Source organism: Hypomesus transpacificus, chromosome 9 (assembly GCF_021917145.1).
Source record: "Hypomesus transpacificus isolate Combined female chromosome 9, fHypTra1, whole genome shotgun sequence".
NCBI lineage: Eukaryota > Metazoa > Chordata > Actinopteri > Osmeriformes > Osmeridae > Hypomesus > Hypomesus transpacificus.
The window spans coordinates 18,210,957-18,226,801 of NC_061068.1; the positions used below are offsets into that span (position 1 = coordinate 18,210,957).

Here is a 15,845-nt window from a genome sequence, read left to right on the forward strand (position 1 = left end):
GGGAAGAAGAGGATGGTAGGATTGATGGATCCCTTTTTTTAAGGCATGGTGGAGATGATCCCCCAGGCGGATACCCTGAGGAAGATCCAGGGAGAGCATGGGGTGACGGGCTCCTTTAAGGACCGCCCCCTGGCGGACTGGCTGCAGAAACACAACCCCACCGAGGATGAGTATGAGAAGGTACAACAACACTAGAAAACTGTGAATCCTAAACCCTGACCCCTAAACCCTGCATCATCAAAAACCCTGACCCTAAACCCTGACCTCAAACCCTGAATGTGGAACCCTGAACCCTAAACCTGAATCCTAAACCCTGATCCTGAACCCTGATCCTAAACCCTGACTCCAAAGCCTGAATCATAAACCCCAACTTAAACTCTGATTCCAAACCCTAAACCCTGACCCTAAACTCTGAACCCTGACCTCTGACTTGAATCCTGTCAGGCGGTAGAGAACTTCATCTACTCGTGTGCAGGCTGCTGCGTGGCCACATACATCCTGGGGATCTGCGATCGCCACAATGACAACATCATGCTCAGGACCAGCGGACACATGTTCCACATTGACTTCGGCAAGTTCCTGGGCCACGCTCAGATGTTCGGCAACATCAAACGGTAAGGACCCTGGGAAACACGTGCCCAGAAACCTCTCAGGCTCGCAGGTTAGGGTTAGGAGATACTTTTCTGGGAAATGTAGTCCTAGCTGTACATATATATTGTAATCGATATATTACTGTGTGGTTGGGGACTGAAAAGAATCCATGGTCTTATAACAAGAAGTAGAATCTGATAGGACAGTTTTATGAAAATACATGAAGACAAAGACATTTTGTTTCAGCAGAATAGATTTATAATTTTGAAATTACCTATATACTATTGCAGGGCCCATGGTATCTATTTCAGACTGTGAGTGGTTGCTAGTTATTCTAAATAAACAGTAGGGCTGTCCCCGACTCGACTAGTCGATTTTCTGGTCGATATGCTCTTGGTCGACTAAGATTTTTTTAGTTGAGTTGGGAATGGCAGTGTGAGATCTGATTCCCGCTTGTGTCACCATTGCTGAATTAAAGAAATGTTCTACAGAAATTGTAGATTATATTATTAAAGACAATAAAGCAACTCAAAAAATATATATTTAAAAGAAAAGGTGTTACTGTTTTCCCTTTCGTTAATCTGTTCTTTTTTTTTTTTTTTTTGCACATGGCATGAGCACAATTGGCTGACGAACTACAAACTCTGCCATAGCGTACTTTGTGTAGGCAAAATGGAAAATAAATCTGTCGTATGGCAGGATTTCATTTACAGTACATTTACAAATTACCGGGTGAAAAACGTTGAACGCAATCTCTGCCAACAACGGTTTATTTTTCATAGTTCGATGTTGAATGTGATGTAGCCTACCACCTGAAAACCATAAGTTGGCCAACTTCACTCATGCTAACACGCGCTGGGTTGAAAAATCTATATGCCTATTATAAGAATCACATCCAAATCGAATGACATTATCTTCTCCGGCAAAGACAACACAATCTTTCTCTGTTGCATGATTTGCATGTTAAACAAACAATATTTTTTATTTGTAGTACATTGTAATAGATAATAAATAATAACCAATCAGGCATTTTGTATTATATTGGCATTCGGTAACAACAGGACTGGTGACATAAGGCTTATTATTAGCTTATTTTATAGCGGCTGAATCTGGAATGTCCAGCAGCTACATTGAGTCAGATCGGGAAAATGTTTGTACATTTATGTTTGTCTAGTTGTCAATCTCCCTTCTTACGTATGTATTTCTTTCATATTATCTCTTAAAACATTGAGGTAAAACATCACACAAAATGGTTTAATGAAAAACATTGTGACATTTATAGAAAAGAAAAAAAACTTTTCAAATTTCGATTAGTCGATTTTCAGAAGTGCTTAGTCGAGTCTTGGTTGAACAAAGAAAATGTTAGTCGGGGACAGCCCTAATGAACAGACAGAATGTTTTTTTTCTTGGACATATCCCTACACTTATTTAATCAAAGAATAATTAACTGGTTTAAACCACTTTTCATTGTCTTGCTGTTAAGGTAGCCAACCAAATTAGGCACTTTTGTTCATTTGATTCCGGGGGAGTGGAGTCCGGTGGCCTGTTGTACTGTTCACAAGGCCATCTTTTGCAGAGTCCCCTTGTCTTTAATGAGTAGAAAGCTGTGCACTTCATAGGCCTATTTAATTTCAATGCAAACCATTCATCAGCAATACACATAGGCCTACCACCTTTTAACTTGCAATGCAATATCACATGTGAATGTTTGCAAGAAATAATTATACAAGCTAATGTTGGCAGCCTTTTCTATCACCATTGCGAGCTGAGACTAAGGAGGATACTGATTGGGTGAGGGGTTTGCAAGATCCATGGGTACATCATTTGAAAGAACTGTTTTACAAACAGCTCCTTCAAATAATGTAACTCAAGGCACCGCACGCCTCAAAAACTTTGAACACACACAAAGGCAGAGATTCCTGGACCTATAGACTGGATGACATAAAATATAATGAATACACTTTAATATGTATATTTATACAGCATTTAAAATAATTATCTCAGAAGTGGCCAGCTCCAAGAAATTTGGTCCTGTGTTCTGATTGGTGTGTCTGTGCGGCGTACTGTGGTTGGCAGGGACCGGGCTCCGTTTGTGTTCACCTCTGACATGGCGTACGTGATCAATGGAGGAGACAAGCCATCCAGCCGCTTCCATGACTTTGTAGACCTCTGCTGTGAGGCCTACAACCTGATACGCAAACACACACACCTGTTCCTCAATCTGCTGGGCCTGGTAAGCATACATACACACACTTCTACACACATACACTTGTTACTCAGCTTACGGGCAGCGGTGTAGTGGTAAAATTAGAGGTGGGTAAACTATGAATTTCACGTCTGTTTCACCCCCCCCCCCCCCCGTCTTTTTTGCTTACGAACGTACGGTCGCCGAAAAACTACACGCATTGACCGTGAGACACGCATTACAGACCCTTCACAGGGGCCTGAGAACCCTGTTTATTTATTTATTATTACGTTTCATTAGGCCTATTTTGATGGAACCGGTGAGGTTGGCTTGTATCTGCATCATCGTATTTGAAAGCACATTATGTAGGCTAGCCGTTTGTCCCTGTCTTAATGCGATGTTGTGCAAACCAAAACAACGTTTACAAACGTGAATTTATCTTACTCTGTACTTGAGGCCTTTTGCGGGCATCTGTGGGAGTGGGAGCACTCGATGGTCTCTTCAAAAATCGCCTGATTTCCATGGCTAATTACATTTAGATTACATTTATTCATTTAGCAGACGCTTTTGTCCAAAGCGACTTCCAAGAGAGAGCTTTACAAAGTGCATAGGTCTCTGATAATAACAACAAGATAGCCCCAAAGAATTGCGGGTAGCCAAAACAAGCACACATTGTGAACAACCAAAAAATAAGTGCCAAAGGGAAAAACAATAAGAGCATGTAGTTAAGCAAGTTACAGTTTAAACAACATGAATCTGTAAGTGCAAGTGTACCTGTAGAAAAACAAGCAACAGTAAAATAAAATAAAAAAAAACTAAAATAGAAGACAACAGATTAAATCAGCTACCACTAACAAACAAGAGCAACAAGTCTCTAAGCAAGAGTCATTGTGATCCTTGAGGAAACTAGCATTGGGTTCAGCAACCCATTCCTAAGTACCGTTGTACTCCCTGAACAAGTGCGTCTTGAGCCTTCTCTTGAAGATGGAGACAGTCTGTGTCTCTGATGGAGGTGGGGAGTTGATTCCACCACTGGGGGGCCAGGCAGGAGAAGAGCTTGTGTTGGGACCGGGTAGTCTTGAGCGGTGGGACCACCAGGCGGTTGTCTGAAAAAGACTATAGGTGGCGGGTGGGGGTGTAAGGCTGCAGGAGAGACTTGATGTAGTCGGGTTCAGTCCCGTTCACTGCTCGGAAGGTCAGTACCAGGGTCTTGAATCTGATGCGGGCCGTGATGGGTAGCCAGTGGAGGGAGATGAGGAGCGGGGTAACGTGGGAGCGTCTGGGTAGATTGTAGACCAGGCGGGCCGCTGCGTTCTGAATCCTCTGAAGAGGGCGGGTTGCGCATGCTGGGAGACCGGCGAGAAGCGAGTTGCAGTAGTCCAACTTAATCCATTCCGAACAGGTAGACTAATCCACAACGCGTATGTGTGTACATACTTCGTGGATCCTGATTGGTGTTGCCGCCGCAACCGCAAGGCATTGATTGGAGGGTCACAGACCATACAGCGCAGATAAAATGATTTAGACAGCGTTTTACACCAAATGTATTTCGGACTACTCCAACGGCAGAATACGAGGCGCAGGGAACTTACATGTGCGTAAACGCGCATAAACGCTATTTAGAGGTGGACAAACGCCATTTCTGCAATTTCGAGGTGGATAAACGCTATTTCTGAATTTTGGGAGGTGCGTAAATGGCGTTTACGTGCGTTAAACCCCCACTACATCCCTGCCTACGGGCACTGGTGAGCGTACACACACCTACACACCATGTACACATACCTGTTCCTGGACCTGTATGGACTGGTGAGTGCACACACACATACACATGCGCCTCCCCCCTGTGTAGATGTTGTCATGTGGGATCCCGGAGCTCTCAGACCTGGACGACCTGAAGTACGTATACGACGCCCTGAGACCTCACGAGTCAGAGGCAGACGCCACCATGTATTTCACCAGGTAACACACTACACACACACAGAAACTACATCCACACACAATGTACACTAACACACACAAACTCAAGACCCCACAAGGCAGACACCACCATGTATTTCACACTTGTGTCACACATACTCCCAAAACACACACACTCATATGCAAAGAAAATACACAGACATACAGAAACTACACATACACATGCACTCATACACACTGACACACACTCAGAGACACGCGCATTCTAGATATTCCTCTTTATATTTTACACTCCCTATCTCTCCCTTTCTTTTCTCCCTTTCCACACTCCCTCTGCCCCATTCTCCCATTTTACACCTCCTCCCTCTTTCTCCCTCTCCCCTTCTCTCCCCTTCCTCACTCCCTCTATCCTATTCTCCCTCTACTCCTCCTTCCTCTGTTTCTCCTCTCCCCTTCCTCACTCCCTCTGCCCCATTCTCCCTCTACTCCTCCTCCCTCTGTCTCTCCTTCTCTCCCCTTCCTCTCTTCCTCTGCTCTGATCTCCCACTCGCCCCCCCAGACTGATAGAGTCCAGTCTTGGAAGTGTGGCCACCAAGCTCAACTTCTTCATCCACAACCTGGCCCAGATGAAGTTCTCCTCGTCTGAGGAGCGGCCCGTGCTGTCCTTTGCGCCGCGTGTCCACACCCTGAAGAGTGACGGCGCCATCCGCAACCTCTATGTGTGTCGTCACGTCCGCACCTACACACCCAGCAAGGGCACGGTACGCTGTCCCTCCGCAGACCAGCACAGGGGATATGTTTTAATGTGTTTGAATGTGTTAAATGTGTTTGTGGCAGCGCAATACCGCAATACTGCAACATTGCCTTGTAGTATGACATGACATCTGTGTGTGTGGCATGCAGGCGTACGTGGTGAAGGTGGAGAGAGAGGACCAGCAGGTGGCAGTGTTGGTCCAGAGGAGCTTCGAGGAGTTCCACGAGCTACACAGCAAACTCCGCCTCCTCTTCCCCTCCTCCAAGCTCCCCAGGTAATCCACACACATTCACTTTTACAGACACACACACACACACAGACGCACATACAATACAACCACTTGTACAGTCACTCACTGTGTCACCGCTAACCTCTGCCCTCCCTCCTCCTCTTCCTGTCCCTCCTCTCCCCTTCCCTTCTCCCTCTTCATCTTCCTATCCTTCCTCTCCCTCCTCTCCCCTTCCCTCCTCCCTCTTCAGCTTTCCCAGCCGCTTCGTGATTGGCCGTGGACGGGGGGAGGCCATGGCTGACCGGAGGAAAGATGAGCTGAATGGATACGTCTGGCATCTGGTACACACAAGCCCCGACGTCGCCCAGGTAACCCCCAGTACTTTCACACTAACACTCAAGTCTCCTCCCACACACACTCAACCCTTCCTTCACACACACTCACAATCAACCCTCCCCTCACACACACACTCAGCCCTGCTTCCACACACACTCAACCCTCCTTCTCTCTCTATCTCACACAAACACACACACACACACTCAAGCCTCCTGTGATTAAGTTCAGTTGAGTTCTGGATTTATTTATGGAAGTATTATCAATCTGCAGATTGGGAGAGAACCAGACCTCTGACAAGTAACAAAACACCAGGCTTAGGTCTCAATCATGTCTCTCTCAGCTCTGAAGGCAGGAGGACCATCTTTTATAGGGCACAAGAAAGTAAACATAGTGACAGTCAGCAGGGATGTAGTGGAGGCTAAACGCACGTAAACGCTGTTTACGCACCTCCCGAAATTCGGAAATAGCGTTTACCCACCTACAAAGTGTGTTATCCACCTCGAAATTGCGGAATTGCGTTTCTTATATAGTGTAATAATTGGACCAATACGCTGTTCTTATTGGTCCAGAAGACGTTCTCAAAAGGTAATCAATCCGGTTGTATTGACCTTATTCGGGAAGTCGCGATGGGCGCGGCCTAGCCTGGCTGCCAGCCCAACTTCTCCCCGCCCACAAAAAAATTTGGTTGGGAAGTTGGGTCTGGAGGGTCTCGTATTGGGGACAACTACAGAAAACCAGAATCGGGACGGACCAATGAAATTGCCAGGGCGGGCTTTATACGATGATGGACAGATGATCAACAGTAACGTAATCAACAACGTCACGAAAGAGCGCTTGGGTTGAATTAGTTTATTAGTCCGCCTTTTAATTCTTGGACAATCTGCTGTTTTTCTTGGAGGATAAATGTGCATATTTATCTCAGTGTTTGGTGACAAAATGCAAGCGCGCATAGCGCAAGAGCAAAACGTTTTTTGCCCTTCATTTGAACGCAGAATAGCTTTTTGAGCTTTATGTAAAATAAACTTTGACGTTTTCCAATTGGTAAAACCTTGTCTAATGAAGGTGATGTCTTCATCATTTCTGGCTCCAAACTGTCGACAAGGGAAGCAGAAACATGCTAGCTTGGCTGAGTACTCTAACCAAGTTCGAGAGCGATACCAACTTGGGTTGAATGCCCGGGGACCTTGGCTGAAAATGCACATGGGGTACGTTCGAAGAACCGGCTGCATTGGAGTGCTGTCATTCAAACCATGCTCACCTTCACCCAGTTATACTTTGCATTTAACACTGATGTGCATACACTGCTTTCTAGAGGCGGGATGTCGTCACTTTGCCGTAACACAATCGAAATGCATGGTGAGAGATGTCGTTTATGGTCAATGCACGCTGTAAAGCAGCGTAGACTTATTTAAATAGCCCATTAAGCTTCCGCGGGCCACATAAAATGACGTGGCGGGCCACATTTGGCCACGTTTGCTCTTTCAGGTGGTTATATTGCATTAGACACAGTCTTTAATATAATATTATGTGACTGCACCTGCAGCACTCATCGTCTGACTAGTGACAGCTGGTAGGAGGGTCACACGTGTGATGAGAGGTGCGAGATAAACAATGACGATTTTTAACTTACAAAGACGCAACAAAGCAACGTGTTTTCGACCAAAAAAAACGCTTCTCCACCTACTGTTCTGGCGGTGAATTGTTTTCAGCACCCCCAGCCTTCGGACCATACCAGCATACCATAAACCATAAAGGCAACAGAAATGCTAATTAATCCGTCCTATCCGGCGGCCCGCCCATCCTTAACGGAGTCGGAGTACCATACTGGCACCTTTACGTTAAACACTTGGTGGAAGTGACAGACGCAAATCTGCTCGCCACACCCGCAAAACCTGCTAAAATGAAAGCGCTTCTCCACTCAAGTGGAAAAAGCTGCCGAAAGGGCTCCTCCTTTTCCGCTACGTAGCCAAGATGGCTAGTGTCCATGGAGTAGTGTCCATCATTGTACACAGTTTTTTTCGACCGTTTGCAGTGCGCCATTCGGGTACTTTCAGTGCACTGAATTCTTCTGGTTTTGTGAGTGAAGCGCCCTAAGCACTGAAAGTCAGTGCTCGAAGTGCACAAGTGCGCGGTAGTAGACACAGCCTAGGTGTTTTCGCTACCTATAGCGACCTACCTATACCTCTTGCATTCCTTGCAAATCAGCGTTAATAAAAAGCAGATGAGCTAGAGTCTAGTTAACATTGACTAGACGGGCATGGCTGATGTTTGTCTATACCGTAGCATAGAAGATCCCTGTGCAGTTCGACCATCGACACATTTGCGCGAACCATTTCTCCATGGACGGTTTTGAAAACCGGGGACAATGTAATGCAGGATTTGCTAAGAAGTTGTTGCTGAAAAGAGGTGCGTTCCAACTAGGGATGCACGGTAATATCTGCACGTCATCGGTATAGACCAATTATCACCCTACGTCACACAACTGTCAAGCAGGCTCAACTGCGCATGTGGGTTGCAAAAGACGAACCCCGTTCTATTACTCTTGAAGTGTCGTTCAGGTCATCATATATCTCTGGCCACTGGATTGCAGGGCTTGATATTAACTTTTTGAGGCTCTTGGCCTTTGGACAAATACATTTACGTTCACTTGTCTATGCACAAAAGTCACTTGACCCCGATACCCTTAAATAAATAGCCTGTCCAAGTGATCGGGCAAAACTAGCCTGGCTAACGGAGGTCGCTTTCTCAGGCAAATGACGAATGAAACAGACAGGTTAAAGAAATCCGAGATTCTGGCTTTCTTCACCAGACTCGTGTCTACATTAGGCAGTCCTCCCTGACGTTTCTGGTGTAGAATGGAGTGAAATACAACATTGTGCACACTGCCAGTGAGCGAGTCTGACTGAGGCTAACGTCAAAACAGTGTAACTGGGATGTAGTCTCACTCAGATTGCCAGTTTAAACAAATCAGAAAAATAATCGGACCAGCTGACTAAAAGCAGAATTCCCATATCTCTTGAAAGCTGCCCTGCTCGACTTTTTAAATGTAGAATTGACTGTTAAAGTGTAAAATTATGAACTTTGTGACATGACGTGAAGACATGGTTGCCGCTCGACTATGCGGTGTGTACCGGGCGACATTCTCATTTATATTTCAAGACTTTCGTGACCCAAATCAAAATTCTGATGCGCCAGATCATTGGGTAATCGCTTTCTCTCCTATAGGCATGTCCTCCTCGACGCTTTTGGTCTTTTTAAATCTAATTATTTGTATTATCCGTGTGGTGCTTTTGCCATTTAAAATGCTATCCTTTCCCAGTTTTCTGCTGTCGTTATTCAACAAGATTACAAGGTAAAATCGGGTTTGCAATCAATCGCCCCTTGAAGTATTGTAGATCTTGTAGTATTGATTTTCACATGCAGTTACACATTGTCGGTTAAAAACAAGAAAGTGGCTGGTAAAATCATTGAGTGGCTGGTAGATTTTGAAATCCACCAGCCAGTGGCCAGTGGACAACATTTTTTATTTCCATCCCTGTGCTACTGGTTTGATACGTAACGTAGATGATTACTGCAGTGGGGAACCTTCAGGGCCTTCTACGCCTTCAGAGAAGGCCTAAACAAATTATAAATAATAATATATTTAATACTAATAATAAAGTATTTAATAAATAATAAAAAAAAATATATCTCATTTAATTTAATACAATACATTGAATACATTTTCTCTCATCTATGTTCTATAGTTAAGCTTACGTTACCTTAAGTTCATGTCCTGAAAACATGTTATCCAATCAAAATCATCTGTCTCTAAGGCCCAGTTAGCTGGCTCATTCATTGGTTAGGACTTCACAAATCCTGGGGAAGGCCAAGCTATGTGTTTTGGTGTGAAGAGTGACGGGCAAATCGATCAATCACGCTTTGATTTCAAGTGGGCGGGAACAAAACAAAACATCCTAGGCCTTCATGAAGTCCTAATGAAGTCCTAATCTCTTGCAGAGTGGTGAGAGCGGTTGAGAGACAGAGGCACCGTCCACACTAGCCCGGGTAAATTTAAAAACGCATACATATGTCTCCATTTGCACCTCCCGTCCACACTAATACGGCGTATTCGGACACTGAAAACTGAGCTTTTCGAATACGCTCCCCTAGCCGGAGACATTTGAAAAGGCGGGTTTAGTTAGTGTACTACTTCAGATACAAGTATTATCACTTAATAGACACGCGTTACTCCTACGCAGAAGGCGAGCGTTGTACTTGGTGTGCCTGAACAGATGTTATTGACGCCATGGTCTATTTGTTTACATCCGTGTCATCGTTAGCTAATTAAAGGATTGCACTTGTTTAACCCATTCAATTAATCGTATTGTTGCTTTTTTCCGCGATGATTTTTTTCTCGCCGGTGATGGCCGAGGTGAAGGCCCAGCTGTAGTACTCACGGTTCGCCTCTGGATTACTGGCATAACATATTTACGTGCAAAGGCACAGAAGAGTTGTGCCTTTCGACGTACATGTTGAAGAATATAGGATTGAAGTGCGCATGCGCCTCATCTTTTTTTCGCTTGTGGTCCGCAATGAATGGATAGTAAAAGCACTGCTTATTCTACCATTTTCTTGTATTTGATTATGCTTAACTGCTACATTTGTCATCGTAACGTCGAAACAATTGGAATTACATACATATTTCATATATAAATCACAAGAATAATCAGTAAAAATACAAATACAAGTTTATTAAATAAAATGATTTAATAAACATTTTTACGTTTGAATTTTGGCAGGGTAGGCAGTGCCTACCTTGACTGCACGTCACTGAAATGCTGAAGTCTAAATAATTTCATTTGCGCTGTATATGGTCTGTGACACTCCAATCAATCCGTTGGGGCTGCGGCAGCGACACCAATCAGGATCCACGAAGTATGTAAACACATACATGTTGTGGTTTAGCCTGCCTCGGAATGAATTAATTAGCCATGGATATCAGGCGATTTTTGAAGAAACCATCTTGTGCTCCCACTCCCACAGATGCCCGCAAAAGGCCTCAAGTACAGAGTAAGATCAATTCACGTTTTTAAACGTTGTTTTGGTTCGCACAACATCGCATTAAGACAGGGACAAATGTTACTGTAGCCTACTATTAATAACGTGCTTTCAAATACGATGATGCAGGTACAAGCCAACTTTCCTGGTTCCATCTAAATAGGCCTAATGAAACGTAATAATAAATAAGTAATACAATTCATAGTTTACCCACCTCAAATGTTACCACTACACCACTGACAGTCAGGCAGTAATGGTGTTACAACAGTCAGAGAAGGAGATTCACAGCTCCCAGCCCATGACCACTCTTGGGGCAGAGAGAGATCATAGATGGAGCTCTCCCTGTATTCATCACAAGGGACGTTTACCCCGTACTGTCTCCTGACCCTGAACATTCTTTCAACCTGACAAATATTCTACTTATCATCAGCAAACTCACATAAGAACATACTAGCTAGTATTCAATGACTAGTTATATTGATTAGTGAGAGTTATGTTAATTAGTGTACAGGAAATCCCATTTTCCTCCACAGACTCAACGATAAGGCCAACTCCTATTTCTGTCTTACACTTTCCCCTTACCACTTCCCCTTAGTTTTGTGTGTTCAAGTGAGCGTAAGGGCTATCCCAATTCTGGTTTTGATCGAGGGGTAGGGCTAAGGGGTAGATATGTTACCCCTTAAAACGCAAAAATAATTTAAAAGCTAATTTTAAACCAATAGATACCCATAATACACTGAGCAACCGGCAACAATGGCGGCCAGATCATCTAGAGTCCCATAAATGTATTTTCGGCTTAAATAATTTATTTAAAAATTACGACAGTCTTGTTTTGTGCTCTACACAATCCTGTACATATATATTTGCAACCATGTTCTTAATTGAAACGTACAAAATTGCTAGTTTGCTACGCTAACGTTACATTGCTGATTTGCACAACAGTCACGCATTTCTCTGACTAGCCTTGAATGGACTCCATGCATGTATACATTTTTAACTAAACTCCATTAGCAGCTAATTTCATTTGATATCAGTGCATAATACTACTTGCTTTGGAGACATCAATACTAGGGCTGCAGCTAACGATTATTTTAGTTATCAATTAATCTGTCGATTCTGTCGATGAATCTGGAAAAAAACACACAAAAAACAAGAGGCATTAATTTCCAACCCTTCATTCAAAAACAGAACTGACAGTGCAAATTCACAGTGCAAATCATCTTCAGAATGTGCACAAACAGGAACACAATTTTGAAAAAGTAATTAATATTAGCGAGATTACCAATTTATTTGAGTTTTGTTTAAAATATTTTTTTTAATTGAAAGGTTGTGGAAGTAGGCCACACAAGTAGTTGCGAGGATTAAACAATTTTCGAAGATTAGTGATTTTCTATAATTTTATTTGAAACTTAATTGAAAAAGTAAAGGCTGTGGAAGTATACCAGACATTGTTAAGATACTCTGATGTCTGTCTGAGGTTTTATATTCATAAAAATATTATAAAAGTCTACATTTTTCTAAATGGTATGGGAAGTTTTCATCCTGTCGCTAGCGCGACGCTGCGAAGTAGCGTCTTCCTAATTTGAGACGAATGTCGAATATGAAACTAACTTCACCTCGGTAAATTAACACACCTTTTCAACGTATTTAGTGTGAAATGCTAAGTTGCTAATGCTCCCACACCTTGCATGACTTAGGTCGTACTGATTTCTCCGCCATGTGTTTCAGAACAACGTTACTCAACAACGTCTCTCCGATGGTGTTTCCTCTACCTCCGCTTTGCTCCGCGCTCAACAAAACTTTTTTTAAATACTCAAACATCTCCGCGACTTATTGAGGGGTGAAATGATCGCGCGACACAACAAATCGATAATTAAATTTGTTGCCAACGCTTTTAATAATCGATTTTAATCGATTTAATCGATTCGTTGTTGCAGCCCTAATCGATACGTCCAACACACATATCGTATTGTGATAAACACGTCGCCTCTGGTGACATAGCAGTCAGCAGAGGACGATGTATGATGACGTAACCGTAACCAAGTGGTGTCTCATTTCATAAGGGTATGTTTTCACCCCTAGCCCTTACTACGCGGTTTCGAGGGACAAGGAAAGGGGTAGGGGAAAGACAGAGAAATGGGATTCGGCCAAATTCTTAGAATTTAGCTTCTCCTTGGTGAGTGGTATCTCTCCCTCTCTGTCTCTTTTTCCCTTTCTCCCCCCTTCTCCCTCTTTCAGTGTCTTTCTCTCTTTTTTTCTCTCTATGCCTTTCTCTCTGTGTCTGTCTCCCAACGTCTGCCCCCTCCTTTCTCTCTCTCTGTCAGGGTGGAGAGAGTCTGAAATTTGATCAGCTACAGCCTTACTACCAGGGTGGTTATATTTCACCAACCTCAACAGGATATCTCTCACTAACTCACCAACAAGGCACTTTAACACATACTCTCACACAGACAAACGTGTCATACTCTGACAATTAGTTCATGCTTGTAACCTACCCTTATTTTTACATGGTCAGTGTTGTATAAAACCACACAGCCACTTCTGAGATGATAGTTGTTGAGTCTATGACCTCTGCCCCCACTGACTGTGAAGCCCCAGAACATCAGACTTGGAGTCCTGGAGATTCTCTTCTTCTCTGATAACGTCTCTCTCTCTCCCCCTCTCCCTCTCTCCCTAGTGTGACCTCATGTACACTTTCTTCCATCCTTTGCCAAGGGATGAGAGACCAGGGACAGTGGTGAACGCACTTCATAGCAGACCTTCCGGTAACACACACATGCTCAAGCATACATATATGGGCACAAACACATACTGTACACACGGACCGATACACACAGACACATACATGCACAGGCACACATGTACACACACAACACATATACACACACACACACAACACACACACAAACACAGATACAAACACGCACACATATACACGAACACCATGCACACAAACACGTGACTTATTCGGGCAATCGATTCAGATCGTCAAGACAACTCACTGAATGCGTCCCACTACACAGCATGTGGGTGCAGGGTCAAAGTTCACAAACACAGACACACAGGTATAGAGTCCAGTTTATTCACCAGCATCAGCCCAGCTCATGTCCTTGACAACTGAGATACTTTATAACCCCTACAGCCAATTATCTCTTATCACATGTTTGAACGTGTCTACAGTGACTTGGCATGTCACACACACACACAGCCACCCACACACACACAGCCATACACACACACACACAGGTGTTCGGCCTCTGTCCACTTGCCTGAGGAAACACTAACACTGTTTGACCCCCCCCCCCCTCCAGAGATACTGTGGGCTCCGGTCTCAGGCAGGGTGGTGGGGGAGGTCAAACTTTCCATCTCCTTCAAGAGTGACAAGCTCTTCATCATGGTGATGCATATCCGAGGCCTGGTGAGCATGTGTGACAGAGATTTGTATTTGTAAAGGGATTTGATTCATAAACACTTTTTGTATGTGTTATCATGGTGATTGACCGTGTGTGTTCAGCAACCGTTGCAGGACGGGTCAGACCCAGACCCCTACGTGAAACTTTACCTCCTCCCCGACCCCCAGAAGACCAGCAAGAGGAAGACCAAGGCGGCGCGACGCACCTGCAACCCCACCTACAACGAGATGGTGAGGAGGGGTCCCGTCAACAGCCAAGTTACACCAGGGGCCTGTTCCATAAAGCGAGTTTACTGAATAAGCCAGACTTATGTCAGTTTGTCTGACTCATTTCTAGTTCATTCGGTTCCATAAAGCTAGCTCAACGTAGTTCGAACTTGGTTACTATGGCAACTTAGGCTGCGAAACTAGTCTGGTCAGGGTCAGACTAACTGTCAGGCTTAGCGTGACTTGGTGCTTAACCAGACGTTCCTGTAACACTGACCCAACGGGAAGACGATAATTTACCACGTATATTCAAATTTTCTTATGCTCATCTGTTCAACATTGATAGAAAATCAACGTAAATAGCCTACAAAGGCCACACCATTTAGCCTAATGCATTAAACAATGATGAACAATGCTTTGATAGGCCACGCACCATAGCCGTTAAATGTATGGATGTTAGTTTGTGATTTAAAATGTTTAGGCATCAGGCATAGGCCTATATCTCAATCAGAATTATCCGAGTATAATTATCATAGCAATATAATTGTTAACAGTAGCTTACAATTGCAAAACGAACCTAAATCCGCCCCCCATTTCCCCGACACAAAACCCATGTTAAAAAGTTAGGCTACTGGATAATGTTTTAATTAATAGTAGGCTATTTATTTTAAACAATGTCAAAAAAGTCAATTTAGATTAGTTTAGATGGTATTTTTTAATCAACGAAGGTCTAAAAAGGTCCTCAACCTACGTAGCCTATCGTTCACTACGTCAATCATGGCGTGTTAATTTAATTTGATTGAAGCGGTGGATGAGGGAGCTGTCATTGTACACGATTTAAAGGGAACGTTTTTTCTGGAAGAAGTCCCGTGGCCGTGTGCATTGCTTTTGCCGTGGTGGATTGTATGATCCATGTTTTACCTCTCGGGCTGTTAAAAAATTGGGTGCTCGCGCAATTAGCTTAAATCTGACTTGAATTAGTTGGACTGCGTGAGCTGAAATGGGCCTTTATGGAACCGCTTAAGCCCCGCTTGACTATTTAAACTTATTCAAGTCTAGTTTAGGACTTTAAGTCTAGCTTTTTTGAGCGGCCTTTATGGAATAGGCCCCTGGCAGAGATGCATGTGGGGCTAAGCTAGCTAGCTATCCGCATTAAACGAAACTCGCACAACAC

General features: G+C 43.8%; 1 protein-coding gene across 1 annotated transcript in view; it reads left to right on the forward strand.

The window, feature by feature from the left end:
* The window catches only part of pik3c2b (phosphatidylinositol-4-phosphate 3-kinase, catalytic subunit type 2 beta), a 139,079-nt gene that overhangs the window by 102,469 nt on the left and 20,765 nt on the right, over positions 1-15,845 (forward strand). Inside the window, exons 23-32 of the mRNA XM_047024937.1 lie at positions 44-180; positions 445-614; positions 2,668-2,824; positions 4,626-4,735; positions 5,253-5,454; positions 5,597-5,721; positions 5,927-6,044; positions 13,730-13,817; positions 14,364-14,470; positions 14,567-14,695. Of these exons, the coding sequence (XP_046880893.1) occupies positions 44-180; positions 445-614; positions 2,668-2,824; positions 4,626-4,735; positions 5,253-5,454; positions 5,597-5,721; positions 5,927-6,044; positions 13,730-13,817; positions 14,364-14,470; positions 14,567-14,695 (1,343 nt within the window). The remainder of the gene's footprint in view (positions 1-43; positions 181-444; positions 615-2,667; positions 2,825-4,625; positions 4,736-5,252; positions 5,455-5,596; positions 5,722-5,926; positions 6,045-13,729; positions 13,818-14,363; positions 14,471-14,566; positions 14,696-15,845) is intronic.